At 42.5% G+C, this 21,748-nt stretch overlaps 4 protein-coding genes across 15 annotated transcripts; 2 read left to right on the top strand and 2 right to left on the bottom strand.

Annotated features, from left to right (window-relative positions):
* Positions 1-143: 143 nt before the first annotated feature.
* septin6 (septin 6) lies at positions 144-14,048 on the bottom strand. Of its 9 annotated transcripts, XR_005711957.2 has the most exons (12): positions 13,723-14,048; positions 11,946-12,060; positions 10,847-11,042; positions 9,855-10,041; positions 8,304-8,465; positions 8,025-8,121; positions 6,756-6,924; positions 6,311-6,443; positions 6,022-6,212; positions 4,976-5,028; positions 4,609-4,655; positions 144-3,490 (listed from the first exon to the last, which is right to left on the bottom strand). XR_005711957.2 is itself a non-coding variant. In XM_040173330.2 (11 exons), the coding sequence occupies exons 1-10, from the start codon at positions 13,750-13,752 to the stop codon at positions 5,025-5,027; spliced, it is 1,284 nt and encodes a 427-aa protein (XP_040029264.1). In that variant the 5' UTR covers positions 13,753-14,048; the 3' UTR covers positions 144-3,490; positions 4,976-5,024. The 9 variants fall into 9 exon arrangements, 8 of the variants coding, with proteins under 8 accessions (XP_040029264.1, XP_077956802.1, XP_077956804.1 ...); XM_040173330.2 differs by lacking the exon at positions 4,609-4,655; XM_078100676.1 differs by lacking the exon at positions 4,609-4,655 and having other exon boundaries at positions 144-1,942.
* On the top strand, positions 13,267-17,487 carry pttg1 (PTTG1 regulator of sister chromatid separation, securin). 4 transcript variants are annotated; one of them, XM_078100680.1, is made up of 7 exons: positions 13,267-13,487; positions 14,713-14,859; positions 15,598-15,690; positions 15,766-15,896; positions 15,990-16,071; positions 16,615-16,773; positions 17,331-17,487. In XM_078100680.1, the coding sequence occupies exons 3-7, from the start codon at positions 15,603-15,605 to the stop codon at positions 17,411-17,413; spliced, it is 543 nt and encodes a 180-aa protein (XP_077956806.1). In that variant the 5' UTR covers positions 13,267-13,487; positions 14,713-14,859; positions 15,598-15,602; the 3' UTR covers positions 17,414-17,487. The 4 variants fall into 4 exon arrangements, with proteins under 4 accessions (XP_077956806.1, XP_040029272.2, XP_040029271.2 ...); XM_040173338.2 differs by lacking the exon at positions 13,267-13,487 and having other exon boundaries at positions 14,783-14,964; XM_040173337.2 differs by lacking the exon at positions 13,267-13,487 and having other exon boundaries at positions 14,783-14,968.
* A 72-nt stretch (positions 17,488-17,559) lies between these two features.
* On the top strand, positions 17,560-19,280 carry sowahd (sosondowah ankyrin repeat domain family d). Its single transcript, XM_040173331.2, has one exon. It carries the CDS (start codon positions 18,084-18,086, stop codon positions 19,038-19,040), a length of 957 nt encoding a protein of 318 aa, XP_040029265.1. The 5' UTR covers positions 17,560-18,083; the 3' UTR covers positions 19,041-19,280.
* A 637-nt stretch (positions 19,281-19,917) lies between these two features.
* rpl39 (ribosomal protein L39) lies at positions 19,918-21,730 on the bottom strand. Its single transcript, XM_040173342.2, has 3 exons — positions 21,604-21,730; positions 21,204-21,307; positions 19,918-20,134 (listed from the first exon to the last, which is right to left on the bottom strand). Exons 1-3 carry the CDS (start codon positions 21,709-21,711, stop codon positions 20,086-20,088), a joined length of 261 nt encoding a protein of 86 aa, XP_040029276.1. The 5' UTR covers positions 21,712-21,730; the 3' UTR covers positions 19,918-20,085.
* Between the last annotated feature and the right edge of the window lie 18 nt (positions 21,731-21,748).

Genomic DNA, 21,748 nt, shown 5'->3' with positions numbered 1-21,748 from the left:
TGTAATCTATTTTCTATGAACAAGTATTGTCTTGGTCCAGAGAGACCAGTTGTCTTCATCTTGGCATCTTAAAAATGAATAGACCTGATCTGGTGTAGCTGTTATTGTCCAACACTGTAAATAAAAGGCAAAAGCTTAATACGTTCAGGTCATTTTTTTTTTTTATTGAAAATGTACATCAAAGGAATCAAACTGAAGTAAGATATTTATTCATTTGTAGTGTGGGAGAGTCTTTGACTACAAGAGGTGATGACTGATACTAGAAAAATGTATGGCATTTTCTGACACCAAAATGTTACTTTACACTCAGATTCACGTCCAAACGTCATAGGCAATAAACCACAAGTCTCCACTTCAATACACAAAATATATCCTTATAAATTATACAAATGCATGAGTATTTTTTTAATACTCCTATCCTGGATTCAGTTCAACTCACACTCTCACTAATATTTGGCAAAAAAGGGGGCTGAGATGAGAGGACAGAGCAAACATACATGAATAATATGCACAATTTGAAGAAAACAGCAATAAAAGTTAAAAGAAATTTCAAAACGGAATTATTAGGGAATAAAAACAAGCAGGTCAAACATTAGAAATAAACAAATAAAAAGATGCATGCAAAAAAATATAGAATAGGCTGGTGAATAATAAAGCACAATGTGTAATAAAAGGCCATTAAATGTGACCTCGATGGTATTCAGGAGTGACTTGTAAACATGGGCACCATCACATGAACTAGTAAAAAGCAATATTGCTAACTTTTGCATTAATTCAATTTCAGAATACCTGGACGCAGGTTTCATATGGGACAGGACTTGAGAAAACAAAATTATTACTTGTTATCTTAATAACAAGTAATACATGGTGCATTAAGTTCTTCTTGAATTATTAAGAATCAGCAAGCCTCAATGTTTCAGCAGAATGTAATAACTTCTACTGAAAAGATGAGTGCATAGTCCAGATGATTGTAATTAAAACAACGATGAACCCTGGAAATGTGTGAACCCTAACTGATGATTTCTATTAATTACAAGCGTTTCTTTATATACATTAAGACATAACAGCAGATTTAAACTGTGCCCGGGTTCGCGACCTGCATGTGTTCAGAGCTTCACCAGTGGGTTTAGAAATACCATGCGAGTCCACATAAGGCCGTAATCAAATAAAGGAGATGCAACAGGGAGATTAGAAAAGGGTTGATACAGCGGGAAAAACAGGGAGAGGTACAGGGTGCTTAGTTCTTGCTGAAGCTGCAATCCCCTCTTCAGTTGGTCAAGACGGATTAAAAGAAGCTAAAGAGATAAAGAAAGAAAAAAAGCCTGCAGTTAGAAAGGTGGCAAAGCAGAAATTCTTACAAAAAAACAACAACACCACCACACAGGTCAAGCTTGAGATATTGAATTGTATCTTGATTTCAGGTAGAAAATGTATCTAGGTTTGAATATCAGAAATACAGAGTTAGTAAAAAACGCCCCTGGGATCAGAGTTGTTCAAGCAACACAGTAAGGATTAAATCATCCCATATATTGGGCTCACTGAATGAATCACATCGCGCCTGTGGTCCAATTTACAAAAGAAAAAAAAAGTGAATAACTATCCAAACATGACAATAAACAAGTGTGCATATAATCTCGCTCAAGTGGAAAAAAGTGTTAGTAACAGCCCAAAAAAAAAAAAGTGCACCTGTGAACAAAAGCAGAGGCAAAAAAAAGAAGAGAATGAGCAGCACAGATGGGATCGCTGAGGGAGCAGTTAGAGCAGCAGTGGAACACAGATACACACTAATGAAAATGATAGCAGAGCAGGTAGTGATTGAGGAACCCTGAAGAACGGGGTCCGCAAAGCCTCTGGTCATTTGATGTACTCAGTACCCACAAACTCTGGTCCCTTAGCAAAGCTTGAGGGCTGTTCGGCCTACTCAGTGCAGAGCCAGGGATTACTGCAAAGGAAAGCGAAACCACACAGACCAGTGAGTGCAAGATTCGGAGGAGGGAATGGCTCATTGTCTTGAGGTATTTTTTCCCTGGTCTTGAACCAAAGACTTTGAAGCGGTGGAAAAAAAACATTAAGTGAATCAGGCCATAAAAGGGACGCTTGTTGGCATCAACGTTCCTTCACTGTCTCAAGACTTAAGAACAAATCAACCGAACCGATACAACCTGCAAACTAAGCATACACCCACCGTCCCGACCTGGATTCATTAAAATGTCCTCTAATCTCCTAATTTACGGCAATATTTGTAATACACAATGATTATGGCCACAATTGTAACATTTGGTGAAAAACTGGCCTTTATTTTCTTTTGAGTTAATATATTTTTTTTTTTATATAACACTGATACAAACACTGGTCCATTTAGGACAAGGGAAATAGTAATGGATTACTTTTAAATGTGCCTTCATAGTAAGTAAATAATGTTACAGTTGCACTGAAAACATTTCTATATACTTCAAAAATATCACATTTGTGTATAAAAAAGTGCAAATATAAAAGCTAATACAAGTATGCAAATAACACATGGCAATGAATGAGGTATGGGAGAAGTGGCAGGAGATTAGGCTCAAAACTACTCATGCATCTGGATAAAGTGAAACATCAGCAAAAGGACACGAATACCAAAACATTCACATCTTAAATGAAATTTATATTGTAGGTCTAACGTCTATAAACTGGAGAAAAATACATTTTGTAAGATATCATGAAATTAGGTCCTGATATTATTTCTGCATTTCTGGTAATTAGTCTACGTTGTCCGTGGAGGGGTCCGCCATTAATACAGTTGCCCTCACTTAAAAGGGGGATTAACGCAATGTATTCTTTACCACTATTAGTCCGCAAAAAATTAAACTTTTTTTTTTAGCCAATGTAGATAGTCGTTGCATTTCTGACAAAGGAGCAGCTCAACGTGGGTCGTTACAAAGGTTACGAGGCCTATTAATTGCAATGACTAAATCACTGTTATTTGTTGTTAGTGAAATTTAGGATCACTATTGTGATTGCTGTGCTTCATTCTGAGATTGGCTCAATGACGACTTAATCCATCCTCCCGTCAATCATCGATTTACTTAATTCTTTCTTTACTGTAATCTTCTGCAGATTTTTACCACATACTGTCGATTCTGAGGTTGTACTGTCTGATGTGTGTTTCACTTCACCCTCGATACATGTCTGACCATCACTACAGTGGCCATGTATGTTAATATTCAAAAAAGCTCACTTTGTCATGCAATTGATCAATAATATAAAACCAACATGGAATGCATTACTAAGTATAAACCACATAACATACAAGCATCATTCAGCAAAAACTGTCAAACTGTTAGGAATGCTCAGCGTCCTCCAGAGAGCACTTTGCATGTGGAGGGTGGTATTATGCGGGATGGGTGGGGGTGAGGGTGGGGAAGGGGTACTGTAAGAAGATGACGGGGTGGAAACTCATTCACAGCAGGATGGCCACAAGGGAGCACTTTTCTACAGGAATCCTAAGCTGGAAATGAGAGAGAAGGGCTGTTATTGCTTTCTTTTGAGTTGAAACATCATCACGACACACACGGTCTCACGGGGGTGACATCAACATTAGGTTTGATTTAGAGGGAAGTCGTGCTCATAAAGGTTTGAGTGCACAGAGGTCAGGATGCAAGTACAGTCGCCTATTTTTTCAAAATCATCCAAAACAAGGGTTTTAATTTTATAGGTCTTGTCCCACCACCGAGCTTTGATTGTACAGAGTTTTTGATTGTCTTCCTGATCAAACAGCAGCTTCTTTTTGTCTATTTTAGCAGTCCTGAGCTGCTTGAGGAGTCTACATATTGCGAGACAGATGTCTTTGTTCACTTGTACCCTCCCCAGCGGTTCAGGTCCAAAAACATCTCTGTGGATTTAGCTGTTTTCACTCAAGAGAGAGTAGAAGCAGAGGGAGTCGTCATATGGTTGAGGGATCAACAGAACATTGCTGCGAACAGAGACGGGCCCTGAGGCAGGTCGCTGCTCTGGTGTGGCCGGTTGGTCTCAGTTCAGCTTTGAATGGCTCTTTGTGTGCGATTGCAGGGTTGGGTGGAGAAGGACTTTGGAGAGCCGCAAAAAAAGCCGTTGTGGATTTAGGGCGGCAGATGGGCCAGTTTATCAAATGGGTGGGTGGGAAGCTAATAAACCGGTTGATTTAGAAACTGGCACGAGGACGCTAACACTGGCCAGCAGCTCATGGATAAGATGGACACAGATGTTAGCGATGATACACTGTGAGCCTGCACTTTTATGTCACAATGACAATGCTCATTCACCGCTTTGTACTGCATATTACAAGTGCAAATGAAATGCATGGTAATTCATCTTAATTAAATAGATTTAATATCTTTCAAAGGTTAATCTGATAGTGGTGGAATTCTAATGTGGATATGCAGAAGGGCCGTTGTGCGTTACACCCTGTTCTATATTTAGGCCAACAGCAGGATGTCAATTAATGGAGCAAAAAAATGTAAGTGTTTATTCGTAAATGATATGTTAAAGTTTTGTCTGTGTTCATTTATGGGTCATGAGTTAAAAGTTGATACCTCACTTGTAGTTATTTATATGAAATATATATTATATTTTGAGCTTTTACCTTACCAGAAAAGATGCCCCATGCAGCATGCAGCAAGTGTGGGAGGAGTTAACTGGAAAACATTAAGGATGCAACATAGGTGACACATGCACTCACGGGATGGATTCACATCGACAAACAAGCCGTGATTAATAATCGTGTTGTCCGGAAACTGAAGAAAATACTGAAAGATAAAGTGTTAACACAGATTATATAGTTTTAGTGCAAGACCTTTTTAGTCTTTTGTTTAAATCAGTGAACCACAGACAAAGCTAAAGCTGCACGGAGGCCCCATTTTTTGGAAGAATAACTTTCGAGGCAAAGCTGGTAAAGGTGAAAAGGTGTCTGTGAAGAAAATAAATTAACAGGGAAGCAAAAAAAAGCAACAAGAACCTTGTCAGTGCAAGTGTCTTCTTCCGTTTCTAACAGGCACGGCGTGACATCAGCTTCAAAACAAAACCAGGAGTTGATTACCAACATGAAGGCACCAACAGCACGTCAACAACAGCACTGCAGTTACACTCAAGCCCATGTGGCTTCAAACACTGGGTGTAAGCATGAAACACAAAGTGGAAAACCCACACGCTCATGATTAGTGAAAGAGCAACAGAATACATGTCAGATATACCCGAAGAAACAAATAATGACAATGAAGTTCATATTAGACGAGGTTGATTCAAACCAAAAAGAGTGTGAGGAACACCGTCAAATAGCTTCCACTGAAACAATTAGGAACTGTGACAAAAACTACTTACTGCTGATGAACTGCCTTTCTGTTGCAAGAGTTGCAATTAAGTTATTTACAGAAATCGGTTCGGAGGAATTTATTTATTTATTATGACAGCGAGGCCTTGTCAGAAGTCACTCCCTTTTTCTGCTCCTCTTAATTTTCCACACTGGAGAATTTACAGCTGAAAATATTCTCCTATTATATGGAGGGTAAAATGGAGCAGCGGCCTCTCTCAGAAGATCAGAGAGTCTGCAAGAAGTCTTTGGGTTAGCCAAAGCCTCCTTAACGCATTAAATTAAACAGGTATCTGGCAGATAATGAACGAGTGGTGACAGAGAAACCACTACGCCTTTGATGACCTTTGCGGGACGGACCAAAATTAATTTCTGCCTGCAGCACGTAGGCACAGAGTGGTATCGATGCAAAAGGAGTTTGATTTCATCAGGACACAGCTGAATATTTTAGTTAAATTGTCTAATGCTTTATGGTTTCGAACACAAGAAACCACGTAGTCTACAACTTTTGGCAATTGATTAACATCCTGAAATGTCAATGTAATAATACATGGCCTTGTCCCTCTCAGTTTCATAGTACCCAGCCTTTTCCATTCTTTAAAGCAACTGGAGGTGGTGTCCTGTGCCTCCGGTTGTAAGGATAGATGAAAGGAAAGCAAAGGAAAGGAACAAAGGAGGAGAAGAACAATACTTACTTTTTCCTCTCTTTGTCCCTCTTGAGTGTGGTGGAGCCCCCTGCCTGCTGGGCTTGGTTGTGCAAGAGCTCTGCAGCAGTCTTTTTCTGTTTGAACATGTTGAGTTCGTCGTCCAGGGATTTCTTCTTGTCCTCCACTTTCTTTTTCTCGTCCTGGTGGAGCTTCTTCAGACGGTCAAACTTCTCATGCAGCTGTTGGTGACACGATACTTGTGTGAACGAGAGCAGAAACTTCCTTAAACAAGTGATGCACATGATGTTTCAAGATGGTGTGTGATCAGATTAATGACCTCTTTCTCTGCCTCTTTGAGCTCGGCCTCCTTCTCTTTGACTCTTTGGACGAACATTTGCCTCATTTCCTCTTCTTTCTTCTGCAGCTCCCCCATGAACTCGTTCCTCTTAGCCTCGTACGTCTCCTGAAGACTGACACAGGAGGAAGGACAGGGTGGATGAAGAAACAAACTGGTACATTCTAGCAAACTCAATTTTAAATTTCCAGGATAAATGGATGCAGAAAAATGCAAAATAAAATTTGAGGTAGAAACCAGTAGGTGGAGAACAAGATAAAGTCCAGCTGCATGTGAGTGTGACCTGAGCAAGACACCTAACCCCTAATTGCTCCCCAGGCAAAAATGTGAAAAGGCCATGGGTTTAAAGTGTAATGTAAGTCGCTTTGGATAAAAGCGTCTGCTAAATGACCTGTAATGTAATGTAATGTAATTTAATGTAATGTACCTGAAGGGCTTGCTGTCAGGGTCTGTGTCTTTAAAGCCCATCTCCTCCAGTTTGCAGCGGCGGTAGAGCTCATAATGACGCGTGTGAGTCTGCTCTCGCAGGTCCTCCATGTTCACTCTAATCAGCATTTCTCGAAGCTTGACGAAGTCACAGTGATTCTCATTTTCCACTGTGAGAGACACACATCAGAGTGACACGTCACGACACATCAGACGGCTTCCTGCTCGTTACGGATCATCGAAGTCATTAGCAATAAGTGTACAATAGCAGAAACAGGCAACGCCAGCATCACTTAATGTTTAAATTAATCAATCTAATGTATTAAAACATGAGAGAGCGATTCACAGTTCCAGTCAGAACAGAAAAGTGTTTTTACGTCCTGTGGCTTGTTTATGGATTTTGTTACAGGACTGAGGGGAACATTCCCACAGACCGTGTGAGTGTGTGTGTGTGTGTGAGAGACTTGTATGATATCAGTGTGAGAAAAGAATCAATACGAGATAAAGAATGGAGAGATTAAACAGTGCATTTGGTAATTACTAGGAGAACAGGTTTTTTTGTATTCTTATTATTCCTGTGGATGCAATTGTAATGTTGAGCACATTATATTTAAAAAGAAATGGCTGAAGTTAAAGTGCAGTCTCTCAGCTTGGGGATATAAATATATATTGATACATGTCTAAAAAAACTAAACTTTCGACACAGATGATGTGTATGTATGACACACTGAAAATAAATTAAAGTAAATAAGCCTCATAGTCAACAATACACTTGAGCTCTAAAGTAGAGAGGCAACAGTTAATCAATTGTCGGAAAATTAGTCAACTATATTTATAATCACAACATCACTCTGGTTATTGATGAGGCTAAAATTCCTCATCGGCTGATCTAGATTCTCACACGTGAGGATTTATTCTTTATTCTGTTTTTATTATTACAAACTAGCTTTGGCTGTTGGACCAAACAAGACATTTCAAGATGTCCTCGTGTTTAACATTTCTTTACTGTGTGATCTTTGAAAAACCAAGATGTTAATTTATTAGATCTACTAGCTTCCCAATACATTACCCACTCCATTATGTACAGATCAAGCAGGTCAATAATAATGAATCATTAAAAAAGGCATGTCATGCGCTAACGTACAGCTTAATGGGAGAGAGGGTGCTGCAGCTAAAGGAGGTTATGTAACAGCAGCTGTTGGAGCCGAGGAGGGACATGAACGGGGGGAGCGTGCTCTCATTTCCTGTGCAGGGTGTGACCTAGGCTTACCCTGCACTGTTCCCCAGGGGTACTGCCGGGCCTTCACCATCTTGTTCCCGATCTTCACCTCCTCAGTGCTTCCCACCACGGCAAACGGCAAATGGCTCTGTGAAGCAGATAAAAGAGCGAGGGGGGTGTGAAACATTCTTCTGAGCTTTCTTCAAATCCTCCCCACAAACAGCTTCCGTTGGTATTCCCATAGGATTTAAAGGGAGGCTTGTCTGGACAATATTAACAGTTCTGCGTAAAAGCCTGCAATGTAGACAGAGAGCGAGTAGGGAGACCTACGTTCATGGTGGAGTTGATCTCTGCCACAGACTCATCATCAGTGGGGAACTGGTAGATTTGCACTCCGTTGCTGACCAGCTCACTGGTGATTTTGATTTTAAACTTCGCCAGCTCGCTCTTGGAGATGGCGTCCGACTTGGCAACGATTGGGATGATGTTGACCTGCAGTTAAGAATTTCAGAGATTTTGAATAGAGGCCGACACAATGACGTGGTGCACACAATGCTTTCAGAGAAGCAGTAAAACACCAGATGTCTGTCAGTGGACTTCTTCATCACCAGTTTTTTTTATTTTAAGTGCCACAAGGTTAGAAAACACTTCTTTTCACCTAACGCTGGTCTTTTAGGATACAATCTCAACCACCATTCAGGTTAGGTAACAGAATAAAATACACCCATGGCGCTTTTTTTCATGCCCCTGTCAATCACGGCCTACCCAGGGTAACTTGTGCTCTCTCCATCATTTCAATACACAGTAGCTCCAGGCCTTATTGTATCACACACAATTCCACGTTCTTGAGCGCAGAGATAAAAATAGCAGAGCCAGCACAAAGAGCTGCAGGCTTCCGTCTCCTTCCTCAGATCACTTGAAAGCTCTCCAAACATGGTGTTACCAGTATGATTTGAGTGTTTTCTACCACATCTGTGCTATCCATGCTACTCAAAAAGAAGAGTAAACTACAAGAGAAGACAGGAGAAGAGAAAATACAATCCGGGTCATGCTTGTATATGCACCTACTTACAAGACTTTCCTAACCACACAACTATTTCCTACGAGCTCAGTCGCCCACACAATCCCAAGTCATTTTTCTCTCCAACCAGGGGGTGGGGGGAGTTGGAGGGGGGCTTTAACGGCAAAGGACATTCAGGTTGACGTGAACAAGTAATTATTTACTTCACTATTGTGTCGGGTGGGGAATAAACATCTTACTTGTGGACACTTTTGAGATTTGCTTGTACCCCCCCCCCACGAGGTGAACGTGTAAACTAAGGCTGCTCCGCTCTGGATCACGCTGTTGTGCGTACGAGCCAGAGGGGACAGCTGCTCTGGCAAACACTGAGCTGACTCTTTGTACAAAAGGCAGGAGGTCCATGCAAATAAGCTACCGTGGAAAGGCCCTTTCTAAAAAAGGAAAAAAAAAGAAAAAAGAAAAAGAAAGAAACAGGACTGAAGTCAACGAGCGGACAGAGTTCCACAGCTGACCTCCACCGACGCAATAACGAGACCACAGCCAATCGGCATGCAGGCAGATGGCCTAGAAAAGGTTTACGACCGATGACTAGAGTAGATGGATCAAATGCTGCAAATAACAATGCAGTGCCAAAGGATTTGCTGACGGCATGTCACTCAGTCTGTTCACGTTTCTCAGCATTACATATTAGGTATTCTTTAACAACATTCTTCTGCAGTACAGGGGGCCTTGTCATTCAACACCCGAGTAACTGAGGAAATTATCCCAAAGCGTCAAAGAACCAACACAAACTAGATCAACAGTATGGAGAGATAAGATGGCGTCTGGCTGACGACAACAGTTTGTGAAGCAAAGCTCACCTTGCTATCAAGTTTCTTCATGGTCACCAAGTCCAGCGATTTGAGTGAGTGTCCTGTGGGAGCGATGAAATACAGGCATGCGTGGATGCGGGTGTCGTGGTAGCTGTGTAGCGTGCGTTTTATTTTCAGCTCCTCTTGTAGATATGCCTCAAACTGGGCATCAATGAACTCCACAATAGACTTGTAGCTGCCAGAAAAGGGAGAAATAGAAGTAAGATGAGCATATCTATTCATACATTTCTTTATTTCCTTTCAACGGCTCCTTCAAATGTTGCCAAATTTGGAGGACAAAGACTGTTTATGGGGTCCTTACCCATGCAATTCATTGTCCGTAAACAACTGAAGCATTCCCAACAATACGACATTTCAATATTGACTTGTTTTTCCTATGACATTTTTCAAAACATATTTTGAATTTCTTTCCATGATATTTTTTGATTTTATTTCCCCATGTAATTTTTCTACAAAATATGTTTATGATAGTCACGTGATCACATGCACGGAGTAAAAATAAATTCAGAGGCAGGGGGTCACGACGCTTGGTTGTGCACCTGTGACATAATCACAGCTGGCGCGTGGTGTGTCATTTGCTTCACTATGAAGAGTATAATGAGTTTTAGTAATTACACCGCGGATAGGAAGCCTGCTGACAATGCTTTTTGGATTTTGAAAAAGACATCATCAAACATAACAGAAATTCTGTTAAACACCAGAAAAGGATAGTTTGGAAAAGTTGATACAAGGAAACTGCGGCAAAAAAATTCGGTGAGATGGATACCTGATTCCCGATTGTACGCATTTCACTCAGGATTGGGAACCGAAGGAACATGAGCCCCCAAAGAGCTCAGAGCTCTCACAAAGTCATTGTATGTCAGGAATGTAGTGTGCATGATCAAGAGGGAATTTCTGCCAGATGTGTGAAAAAACCCGGTTTTCTGAGATACAGACCTCTCTCTCCCAGAAAGAAGTGACATTTGTCCGGATTGAGTTACCTGTCTTCTTTGTTGATCTGATCTCCGAAGCCTACAGTGTTGACGACAGTGAGTTTGAGGCGCACGTTACTCTCCTGGAGCTCATAGGTATTAGATTTGAGCGTGACTCCTGGCTGGTTGTGCTGGGTGGGCTCGCCCTCGAACTTGGTGTTGAACAATGTGTCCATGAGAGTGGACTTCCCCAGACCCGTCTCGCCTGGACATCACAAGAGAAATAGTCTCATGTTACTGGGATCCAATAAACATTTATCTTGAATTCCTTGAGACAGAACTGTTACCTCCATTCAGTCTCTACCTCCTGTTTTTGATTTTTGTACGCTTCTGATAAATCGATGCTCTAACTGATCACAAAAGCAGCAGCAGTAGTTATTATTCGCTGATGCATTCTTAAATCCATTCACTGTTAAAAGGCTGTCATATGACTCAGATGAAGCGCTCCCTCTGTCAGAAATTCTATTTTTATTCCTCACAGCCTGACCTACAGCCTAAGCATGTTAGCCCATTTTTTGCTCCACATTTCTAAACCTCCTCTAGAAACCAAAGGAAAAGATGCATCACATTTCCTATTTCTGGGCTTATAATAGTTGTTTTTCTATTATGAAAAATACATTATTGTTGACCGTATCCATTTTTCACTCTTTCACAAATGTAAATGGACTCAGTGAACAAAAAAGTCTAAAGAATTCCACTAAAAAGGTCCAACTATCATCAAAATATTCAAGCCATACATATTGTCGGAACATAACTAGACATTAAAACCCAAACATAACCCAAACAAATATCATACATCAAGGTCTTGAGAGCAAGGGCAAATAATGACCATTTCTATGTCGGTGTGCCTGTGTCATGTCTAATAAAATTAGCATTATGCAAAATGATAATTGTCATACTAAAATAATACACTAAAATACTACAATTATGAATTTCTAATCACCAATGCTCATTGGCCAGAAAAGATTTCAAGCAGGTCAAATGCAAAGCAATGTGCTGTGCATCTTGTGGAGAAGCTTGGCTTTCATTGCAGCAAATAAGTCATCTTTTAGCCTAGGGAGAGCGTGAGAGAGAGAGCGAGAGACAACGTATTTTAATGCATACTTACCAACACAGAGGATGTTGAAGCAGAACCCGTGGTTGACAGACTTGTTAACCAGCTGATCCGGCATGCTGTCAAAGCCGACATGGCCTGCCAGAGGGACGGCACGAGCACCTTCCCCCTAAAATCAACAGTAAACATCAGATTGACTGTATGCCATATTAGAAGCCTGTGGCTTCTCTTTAACACTACAAAAACATATACACGTCGAGAACTGTGTTTCCCCATGCAGAAATACCAATGTATATCAATATCACACTCAAGTGAAAGCACTTGCCACAACATTTGATCATGTCATACTTTGATGCTGGCTTCGGATACAACGTTGCTCACTTCCTGTTTCCTGAGCTTGAACCGTCTTCCCACAAACGAGACGGTTACGACCCACAATGTACATAAATGGAACTTGTGTGTCTGGCGTCTCACTTTGACTCGAACCCTTTAACTCTCTATTTTTCGCCGGTTGCACTTAGTTTTATACTGTTTGTACACAGTCTTTCTCTGGACCGGGGCCCACACAAAACACCCAAGTGTAAAAGCACTGTTGGTCCATGTGTGTGGGGGCGTGTGGCTGCTGTTGAGTATCTCCATCTCCGAGAATCTCATTTTGGCAGCCCACGTCTATATTATGAGGTGCAGGAAAGCAAAGAATTTAGATTATACACCAAAGTGAGGGCTCGCAACCAGCTAGACCTCAGCCAACCAGCCATTATGTGGCTTAACATAACGCAGCATTGCTCGACTTGCTCTCCAATGTGGCTTCGGTAGAAAAAACATTTCGTTTGAGGGTCAATTTTAAATAACCGGTCAAGCTGATGGCACTGGACAGTTGTGGATTATTTGGATAGTTAAAATTGGGTTTAAACAGCTGAGGGGAGTATTGGGGGAAACAGGGGGGGTGATATGACTGTACAAACAGCCTTTGCTCTTCGGCTGCAAGTGCAACATTCCTGAAACCATTCTTGCTTTACTAGCCACTTATAGCCAATCACTGGGCCGCAAACGCAATATCAAAAATGCAAAACCATGCAATTCAGAGCAGTCTTTCTGCGGGGGAAGTGGCTTCCCTTCCACCCCCCCTCCAAACAAAAAGCCAGGTAAACTTTGCATAATCATTTCCAAATGACACGGTCGAAACGACTTTAAACGAGCAGAATTTATTTGGTACGTCAGGCAACGCCCGAACCAAAGTTAACGGGACTCAACGTTACACGAAACAACATAACGGAAATAAGCGCCGCGGCTGTGCTCTACCGGGGACGCTCGGAATGAATGGCCCGCCGATGGGCACCGCGTTAGGTCGTCCGTTTCCCGCGAGCCAACGTTAATAACGGAATACACTACACGGTAGTGCACGTTATTTCAGTCCGCGCAGCGCCATTTCGATCGAAACCGTCATTCTTTAGCCATCGATATCGGCACAGGATGTCTGCAGGCGTTAGCTGACGGAAATGGAAATTAAGAGAATGCTACCACTGAGCAAAGCTTCGGTCTTAACTTAATTTGAACCGCGTATTTAATAAGATCTGAGGAAGGCGCAGTGAGTTGGTAAGAGCAAACCGCCCGCAAATGTCGGTTCTTGTTTGGCGACGCTCCATTGAATTTTGAATGGAGAATTAACGTTAACCGTAACCGCGCGTGCTAGCAAACCTAACGTTAAACATCTCCACGCGCGTAAGGCGGAAATTAAATATATTTGACGTAGGTAAAAGGACAGCAAACGTATTTCAAGAGCTACGCGTTGATGGTGGCTATGGCATCCTGAGTAAAATAGGTTACTCACCGCTTGCCTTGCTATCTCAGTTGACGCCATGGTGGTAGTGGAAACCTCTGCCGCTGTTTCTGGTGAGCAAAGGAAGCTGCGCTGCCGACGTTACGCCGAAAGGTGGCCTAGTGGGAATGTACCATTATTCAACGGACTGTTTTGGCGGCTGTGCCCCACTGTAATAACTCGGACGTTGTTCACTCGGGACCGTTATAAACGCCGGGTACAACTCGGCTCGTTTTTTGAAGAAATGTCTTCCAAAAGAAAATTGGGGATGAAAAAATGAGTGATATCCACCGAGCACCCCCCACACGATGCATCGTTGGTGTCGCCCATTACGAATTAGAGAGACCATTCAATGGAAACTACAATGGAAGCTTGCTAAACAGGAATGAACATTGTCTTGATATAACTTGATATTAATACATAAGCTATGTTTGAGTTGTTGGGAACGTAGGACTAATTTGTCAAATGTGTATCTGAGAATAGGTATTTCACCGTAACTTAAATAAACTACACAGGACTATTTACTAAATAGCTCGGTCGTCACGTTATTTATGTACGGTGGTTCATTTATCAAAGGCTATCGTAGATTAGAGCCGTATTGTCGCGTCACAAGTTATCGTCGTACCTCAGACGAACATTAAATGATTTATACTATGAATGTGGAAGAATCACATATTTATTATTTTAGATATATTAGACGTTTAAAAAAATGTATTGATATTTGAGGAATTGTAACACCTAGAGTTACTAGTTGTACCTTTGTTGACGTATTTTAGGCTAAACGATGGGTGAATATTGCGCATCCATAACACCTTAATTAAGTGTAGCATACACATCAAACATGTAAACACAGATCTGCAAATGAGTTCAGAATTACTATTTTCGATAGATCTGTGAACCCCCACTGGTGTAAATATGCTGCACGGGGGTTGAACGTATATGACGCGACTCTCATTTTACGGCTCTGCTGTCGAACGTCTTTTATGGAAACGCCCATTGAAGGCGTCTTCGGTTCAGCGACCAATAGGATGCAGCCGTGGATTTTAAAAAACAGCCGCGGGTGCTCGTAGGCGGAAGTTCTTGACCATAACAACCGAGAAGCCCCGGAGTGAAGGAGCAACAAACGTCGTCTAGCGCACCTGACGTGAGGTAACTTTAACACGGGTGTATCAGAGGCACAGCTGCAGTTAGCACGTTGTGTTAATAACGTTACACGTAACGTGGTTTTAACCTACTAACGGAGACTAAACAAACGTAGGTGAGGTAGTTTTACGTTCTATTTGGCTCGTTGAAAAGTGATCAACTCGGTGAAATTATCTCAACGTTAGAACATTCGACGTTCATTTTAAATGGGCAGCTAACTGCTCAATTACAGGAGATTTGGCGTTTGCAATCTTTCTAACGTTGGTGAATTTGCCCTTTAAGGCAACTGCTAACCATTTTGAGAACTTTTTTTGTTTTAAACGTTCCACTTACTGGCTTAAAAGCCATCGATATTGTGATAAATGTGTTGAAGCTGCAACTCCCTTGAATACTAAATTCAAGCATCAACTTTCACAAAGCAATTTTAATGAATGTATCTTTCTGATCAATGCATATCTATAAAATGAGCATCCCCGATCGTATCGTATCCCAAAATGAATCCCAAATTTCAAATTTGTTGAACATTAAATTGGGACCTAAAAGCCTTTTTTTTTTTTTTTTCCAGCACTCATCACTAATGGTAACTGGTTTAGTCAGTTGTCCGACGACCCGGCATGGACAATGCCAAAGCCCTATTGGCCCTTTTTGTGCTGGATTGTGTCTAAATAATTAACCTCACAGAACGGTCTCCTCCTTAATGAGTGCGAATGTGTTCACTGAGCTAATGTCATCTTGTGTCTTCAGATACAATGTCCAACATAATCTTTGCTGAGCGAGAGAACGCATGTCTTCAGCCACCTAATCTGAAGATACGTCAGCGCCTTCAGTCTGCTCCAGGTAAGTTCAAACCATGTGCTATATTCTTTTTTGGTAATATTGGTCAGTTAACCGTGGGCCCTTTTCTTCTACCAGAGAAACTTCTATCTCCCATGAGTGCCAAAACCTTACACACACCCCTGCAATTGGGCCGTAAGGCTTTTGGTGCCGTCAACAAACGAATGGCCACCCCTGTCGTCGGCACACAAGAGAAGTTAAAGCCACAGGTCGGAATAAACCAAAGAGTTGCAATCTGAATGTCAGGATGTGTACTGTGTACCTCAAACTATTTGTGTACTAATGCAATGATTTCCCCACAGGAAACTAAAGTCAAACCTGCCTCTATGAACAAAGTGGAGGAATACCCAGAAATTGAGAAGTTCATCCCTTACGACCCACTTGGTAACTGACTCATTCAGTCGTGACACTTCTTTTTTTTTTTTTTCTAACATTTTATTCTGGTGATACAAAAGTTAACAATTTAAGGCACACTCCGACTGCTGCATATTCGTAAGATAACTATCGGCTATAAGCTCACATTTCAGCGATGGACATTGGATGGGAGTTGCAGCTCAATTAGAAAGTCCATTAATGGTTTATTCCCTCGGGACTCAACCCGTAGTGCACTACAGGGATTTGTTTTGTAGGCCAACCACTGAAGTTTGCGTCACTGGTGCATGGCTATTGCAGAAAGCGCTCAGTGGCAAACTAGTTTATGATTCTTGCATGTTTTTGTTTCCTCACAAATTAACGCCACTTTCATGATTTTAGAAGTGTAGCTGCAGTTTACAAACGCCATGCGTGCATGACTGCTTCTCACACAAAGGGTGTCACGTTGGATTTTTTTTTAATCTCGTTCTGTAGGTTAACTCGGTTAAAATGGATAAAACCCTTGAGTCCAGGAAAAACGTGTATTAAAGCAAATCCTGATGTCTATCTTTCCAGCGTTCGAGAAGTACGGCGTGCCTGAGGATTTGATTCCCCTCGGTGACTTTGCGCTGCCCGGACTGGCCCGTTTCCCTCGAGCTCCTCGTCTGTGCGACTGCCTGGAAACTATTGCTGCACTCCCAAATCCATCGCCTGTAAAGATGCCACAACGTTCAGGTATCTACTGCAATTCATTTGGTGCTGAGAAAAATATTTTTAATATAGCATCAGTGTTTGAATAAACACACCGTCAATAATTAAGAAAGCTCAACTTGGGGTGGATTTTTTTTTCTTTTTTCGACAATGATTAAACTGCTCCCTGTGTTTATAATGATGGTGAAATATGTGCAATTCAATGTTTATATCCTGGCCAAACACAATTACCTATTGTGAGGTTTGTTAGTTTACCGAAATTGCAATAATTAGTTCTATTGACTAGTTTGTATTTTTTAAGAAATGTATAATAAAAAATTAAAACTATACACCAGCATATGGTTTACCCTAAGTTCAATAAAACCGATGCAGCTTTACACTGGTCAAATAACCTGCACTTTTTCATGAAGGAATAGTTCTGAAAAAGTAATTGTTTTATCTTATGCAAATGACCATTTTCTAAATGACCCTTTATAACTGAATGAGAAGCTATAATTGTCAGGCAGCTGGAGCCACAAGTATGGGCTGCATGCTCCAAATAAGTGGTTTCATTAACTCACTATATCATTAACTCTCCACAGATCACTGCTCGGAGCTGGACGCCTTCTTGCAAACACTGGATGAGCTCACTGTTGAACTTCCTCCAGAATCTTTCACCCACTGAATGTTGATGCATGTTTTTGTTTTTTTGTTTTTTTTACTGAAATAAAGTTTATTTTATCTGTTCTTGCCATCTCATTTGGCTTTGCCGTGTTGTTTTTCTAATGGGTGACGAGGTATCAGGGGAGGGAGCGCTGTACTTCCTGCTCTGAAGTCCATCGTTGGTCACATGGGAGGAATTCTCGCGATTGCTTTCGTCTGAGATAAGAATGAAATTTGTTTCAGTTCCTATTTTAAAGGGAGATACTATGGGATGTGTCGCTTTGTTTCGGAGAGACTCTTAAACAATTATCCATATTCCTGTCAACTTTGTTACTAGTGTAGTGCGCTTAATGATTGATACCATGTGGAGTTAAATGGGAGTGCGTGTGTTTGGCCGAACGGGTGAGTGGCACGAACGTATTGGCGGTGTTTGATATGATGTCTCTCGACTTTACTCTGCAAAATGCGGAACTTCCTCTATTGGTAGAATCGTTATTTTTAAGCTGCAATCTGGAACATCTCCCACATTTTAATGTGGACGTATTAAAATAGACGTTCCTCCAATGCCTCAGCCAATGAGTCCAGTTCATCTGGTGGAACCAGCTGCCAGACAATCACTCGATACGGTATTCGGGGTGTTGTCCAAATAAAGGAAGTCGCCTTTGAGCTCACCGCGCAGGGAACCGAGCAGCATGCATGAGAGCCGGCCAGATGACGCCGGACGCGACCCGCCTGGATCCGAACCAGCCGCCGGTCACACCGACGGAACGCCCCGACAGGCCACCGTGGTGGAGCGACTCTCGCGGTACGGCATGCAGGTCATGCCCAGTGCCTTCCAACGCATGTCGAGGCTGCAGAGGCGGCTGGAGGTCGCTGACGGCCCCGCGCCGGGGGGGCTTCAGAGGGAGGCTTCGGAGCGAGGGTCGCTCACACCCGCCATGCGTAAAAAACACCTGAAGGAGTTGCTCCTCCTGAGCATCCCGACCCCAAGCAGGCTCAGCGTCGCGTCCTCCGAGCAGATCGCCGGCTGGGCTCTGTCTCCGATGGAGCACGCGTGGATGCTGTCCTCCGTGGACGGGAGCTACGAGGACCTCCTGGAGTTCATCTCCGAGGACCCGAACCTGTTGACCAGGAGGGACTTCATCAGCGGGTACTCGGCGCTGCACTGGCTGGCCAAGAGCGGACGCGGCGAGACTCTGCTCCAGCTCGTGCGCCACGCAGAGGGCGCGGGGATCCCCGTCAACGTGAACGCGAGGGGCAGCGGCGGGCTCACGCCGCTGCACGTCGCCAGCATGCACGCGCAGTACATGGTCATCAAGCTGCTGGTCGGTGCGTTGGGCGCCGACGTGGATGCCATGGACCACAGCGGGAGGAGAGCGTGGCAGTACCTGCGGGGAGACGCCCCGCGGGAGATGAGGGAGCTGCTGGGCACCTGGGACGACGAGCACCGCGACGACGGCGGGTGTGCGCGACACGGCAAACGGAACTTCAACAACAACAGCGCCGGTGCGATGAACTTGACCGCGCACGGCGAGGTCGATCGCGGAGGGGCAGCGGCGGTAGGCTCCTTGGTGCGGACTCAGAGGGGGGGCAGCGGGAGGTTTGGGTTCTTAAATAAGCTGCTGCCCTCGTTTTTTGGGAAAAGCTGAAGGGTTGTAACACTTGGTTGTTATCTGACATGGGGTTGATAGTGTCAGTGATGTCCACGTTCTGAAGAGAAAAGGTACTAACGTTGAGTCCTGGTGTTCCTGTACATTTATTTAAAGCCCAATTTCTGGAAAATGCTCAAAAACAAGACAGACAGAAATGACAACTGTGGGTGCAGTGTTTCCTACATGCTTTAAAAGGAACGTTTTAATGTGTAACTAAATAAAGTGAATTGTCAAAGATTACAGACTGATACTCAGTTGATCTTTTGAATGGTTTTGGTGGTGGAGTGATGTGTCGTTCGTGAACAATTGAACAAAGTTCATTTTGAACGAATCCCTACAAGGACTCGAGAGTTAACGAGTCCTCTCAAAAAAAGATTAGTTCATTTTCTCGTGGCCACGCATCGGGACTTGCATAGGCTCAGCCACGGAAACAAATGATTCGTTGCAGGGTCACGTGGAAAATGATCCTTCTGCCAACCAAGTGGTACCAGTGCTGAGCCTATGCAGGTCACCGATGAACGAATCCTTGACCCGAAGACACGGTCGGGAGGTGAACGATTCATTTATCTGCCGGATACAGATCTGTAGATCATCTATCACGTGTCCTGCATACCACCCCCCCGAAATGAACGAATGACTCAAAAAAAGATCCGAACTTCCCATCACTACTGGTGTAATAGCGGTGCTTTCTTTGGCACGAACATTAAAGCTCAAGCAGATTCTGGCCAAACTAGAAACAATGTTACAGAAGTATTTGCTGTGTGGTCAGGTGTGTAAAACCTTCTGCCGAAGCAGCATAAGCCCGAGGATGTTTAGTGTACCTCAGGAAGAAAAGTGAATTGTTTGCAAAAAATAAAGCCAGGGAATCCTCATATCAAGTTTGACCACAGATCTTTAATTATCAAACATGAGCATAACCAGAGTATCTGTACAAAAATGCTGCTCCAGATAACATGGCTCCCTCCTCCGGGTCAGGCCCAGCAGCTGGACGTCCTGGCAGATGTTGGAATGGAGGGACGCAGGGATCCACAGATCCCCATGTTTACAGGCCAAGCTTGGTCCTTCTCCAGTGTCTCCTCTTAGAGTTGTACCTGAAATCAAACCATATTTAGGGAAATGATTCAGGATAGTTGAAACTTTTATGGTTCAACCATGATGGTTTTGATGATAAGCAATTACAAAACCGCAAGCTGTAGTTTATGTGCATTAAATCCTGAAGCAGGATATGCCACTAGGCACTCACTGCGCAGCTCTTTGAATTTATTTGAGCCCCAAACTACAAAATGTTTCCAGTAGCAGCGTTCAAAATAAGAGCAGGTTCAAGGGTTTAGTTTAAATGATGCATATTCTGGGCTTATTTCAGCAGCCTTGGTAGTGACATTAAGTCCATACTTAAACCTGATAAGTCAAAATCTCGTTTTTACTCCCTCAATAGTTTGCTACAATCCTTGCAGCCATAATGAGAATCATTTGAGTAAACAACTATGACAGTCTTACAGCAGAGCTATTCAGTAGATAAATTGGCTCCTTTGGATAAAACAGTGAAATATTCTGCTACAAAGCGTCATCAGCTCCACTGTGAGGAGGAATAGGAGCTGCGTAGCAGAAAAATGCTCTCAGCAGGATTAATGACAACACGCCACGGCAATGAAGTGCTGCATTTGCAGACCTGCTTTACATAACATTAAACTCCAGTTTCCTCTCTGCATTAGTGAGTCTTCCATCTCTGCACTTACTGATAGAGATGACAGAGAGCTAACTCAGCAAAGAAGCGGTATTGGAGAGCAAATTCACAGCCATTAAATAACTCCAAACTCTTGCTGAGGGGGGGATATAATGTAATTTACATGCCATTCTTTGCATTTTATGGTTATTATGGAGCCTCAAAAATACCTATTAAGTAGATTCACTGCACCTGAATGAGACCCAACAAGACAACCTATGGTAGGACTTATTCCAGAAATCTTGAATCAGACTACTGGTTTTAATAGGATGTGTCTGAACAGCTGGTAAGTCAAATTGCACATGTTAACAAGAGCACCAATACGATAACATAACAAGTAATAGCTCAGTGATATAACTGGTAAATCCGTGTCCACGTGAACCGGTTGCAGCGGTTAACACTGAAAAATACGAAACTACTACTAACAATAAACTCACCTGATCTTGTTTCCGGTCTTCATTCTGATCCACTGAGGAATGGGCCTGTTCTGTTTCTGCTTCTTGGCGAGGAAGCGCTTGATTTTGAAAGTCTTGTGGGACGACTAGAAAACAACAAAGAGCGCAAACCCATTAAATATTTTACATCTGCAAATCAAACAGACTGTATTTAAGTCACGTTAGAATACATGTTTAGGTCAATGAAGGCTGTTACATGCTATCATGCGCAGTGGTTACTGGCTAGCATTTATTAGCAACATTACTATGAGACTACATATTTCATATTTCTGGACAACATATACATTTGTGAGGTACCATTGAGATAATTATCAATCACACAACATAAAAGTGCATGTTTAGAGGGAGTGCAGACGTGGATGTTTAAAGATTTTATATTTACCATATTGTCCACAGTCCTTTCCCGACTATGTCGCCGGACGAAGAGAAAGAAGGAAGTGACGTCGGTGGTTTTATCCAATAAGCGTCCACCAGGCAGGGTAGGCGTCATACACACAGCGACACCAGGCGGTGGATGTGTTTAAATG

Source organism: Gasterosteus aculeatus, chromosome 4 (assembly GCF_964276395.1).
Source record: "Gasterosteus aculeatus chromosome 4, fGasAcu3.hap1.1, whole genome shotgun sequence".
Taxonomy (NCBI): Eukaryota; Metazoa; Chordata; class Actinopteri; order Perciformes; family Gasterosteidae; genus Gasterosteus; species Gasterosteus aculeatus.
This window is presented reverse-complemented; position numbering and strand designations above follow the sequence as displayed.

What these genes read in the sequence shown, in the direction of transcription:
- septin6 (XM_040173326.2), bottom strand. Translation starts at nt 13,752, where the DNA reads ATGGCGTCAACTGAGATAGCAAGGCAAGCG. An exon ending in CTTCAACATCCTCTGTGTTG is followed by an intron (nt 11,043 to 11,945) that starts GTAAGTATGCAT and finishes TGTGATGTCCAG; the next exon opens with GCGAGACGGGTCTGGGGAAG. An exon ending in TCAAAGAGGCAGAGAAAGAG is followed by an intron (nt 6,213 to 6,310) that starts GTCATTAATCTG and finishes TGTCACCAACAG; the next exon opens with CTGCATGAGAAGTTTGACCG.
- pttg1 (XM_078100680.1), top strand. Translation starts at nt 15,603, where the DNA reads ATGTCCAACATAATCTTTGCTGAGCGAGAGAACGCATGTCTTCAGCCA. An exon ending in AAGAGAAGTTAAAGCCACAG is followed by an intron (nt 15,897 to 15,989) that starts GTCGGAATAAAC and finishes ATTTCCCCACAG; the next exon opens with GAAACTAAAGTCAAACCTGC. An exon ending in CATCCCTTACGACCCACTTG is followed by an intron (nt 16,072 to 16,614) that starts GTAACTGACTCA and finishes CTATCTTTCCAG; the next exon opens with CGTTCGAGAAGTACGGCGTG.
- sowahd (XM_040173331.2), top strand. Translation starts at nt 18,084, where the DNA reads ATGCATGAGAGCCGGCCAGATGACGCCGGACGCGACCCGCCTGGATCC.
- rpl39 (XM_040173342.2), bottom strand. Translation starts at nt 21,711, where the DNA reads ATGACGCCTACCCTGCCTGGTGGACGCTTATTGGATAAAACCACCGAC. An exon ending in AAAGGACTGTGGACAATATG is followed by an intron (nt 21,308 to 21,603) that starts GTAAATATAAAA and finishes GTTGTTTTCTAG; the next exon opens with TCGTCCCACAAGACTTTCAA. An exon ending in AAGACCGGAAACAAGATCAG is followed by an intron (nt 20,135 to 21,203) that starts GTGAGTTTATTG and finishes GTTTGATTTCAG; the next exon opens with GTACAACTCTAAGAGGAGAC.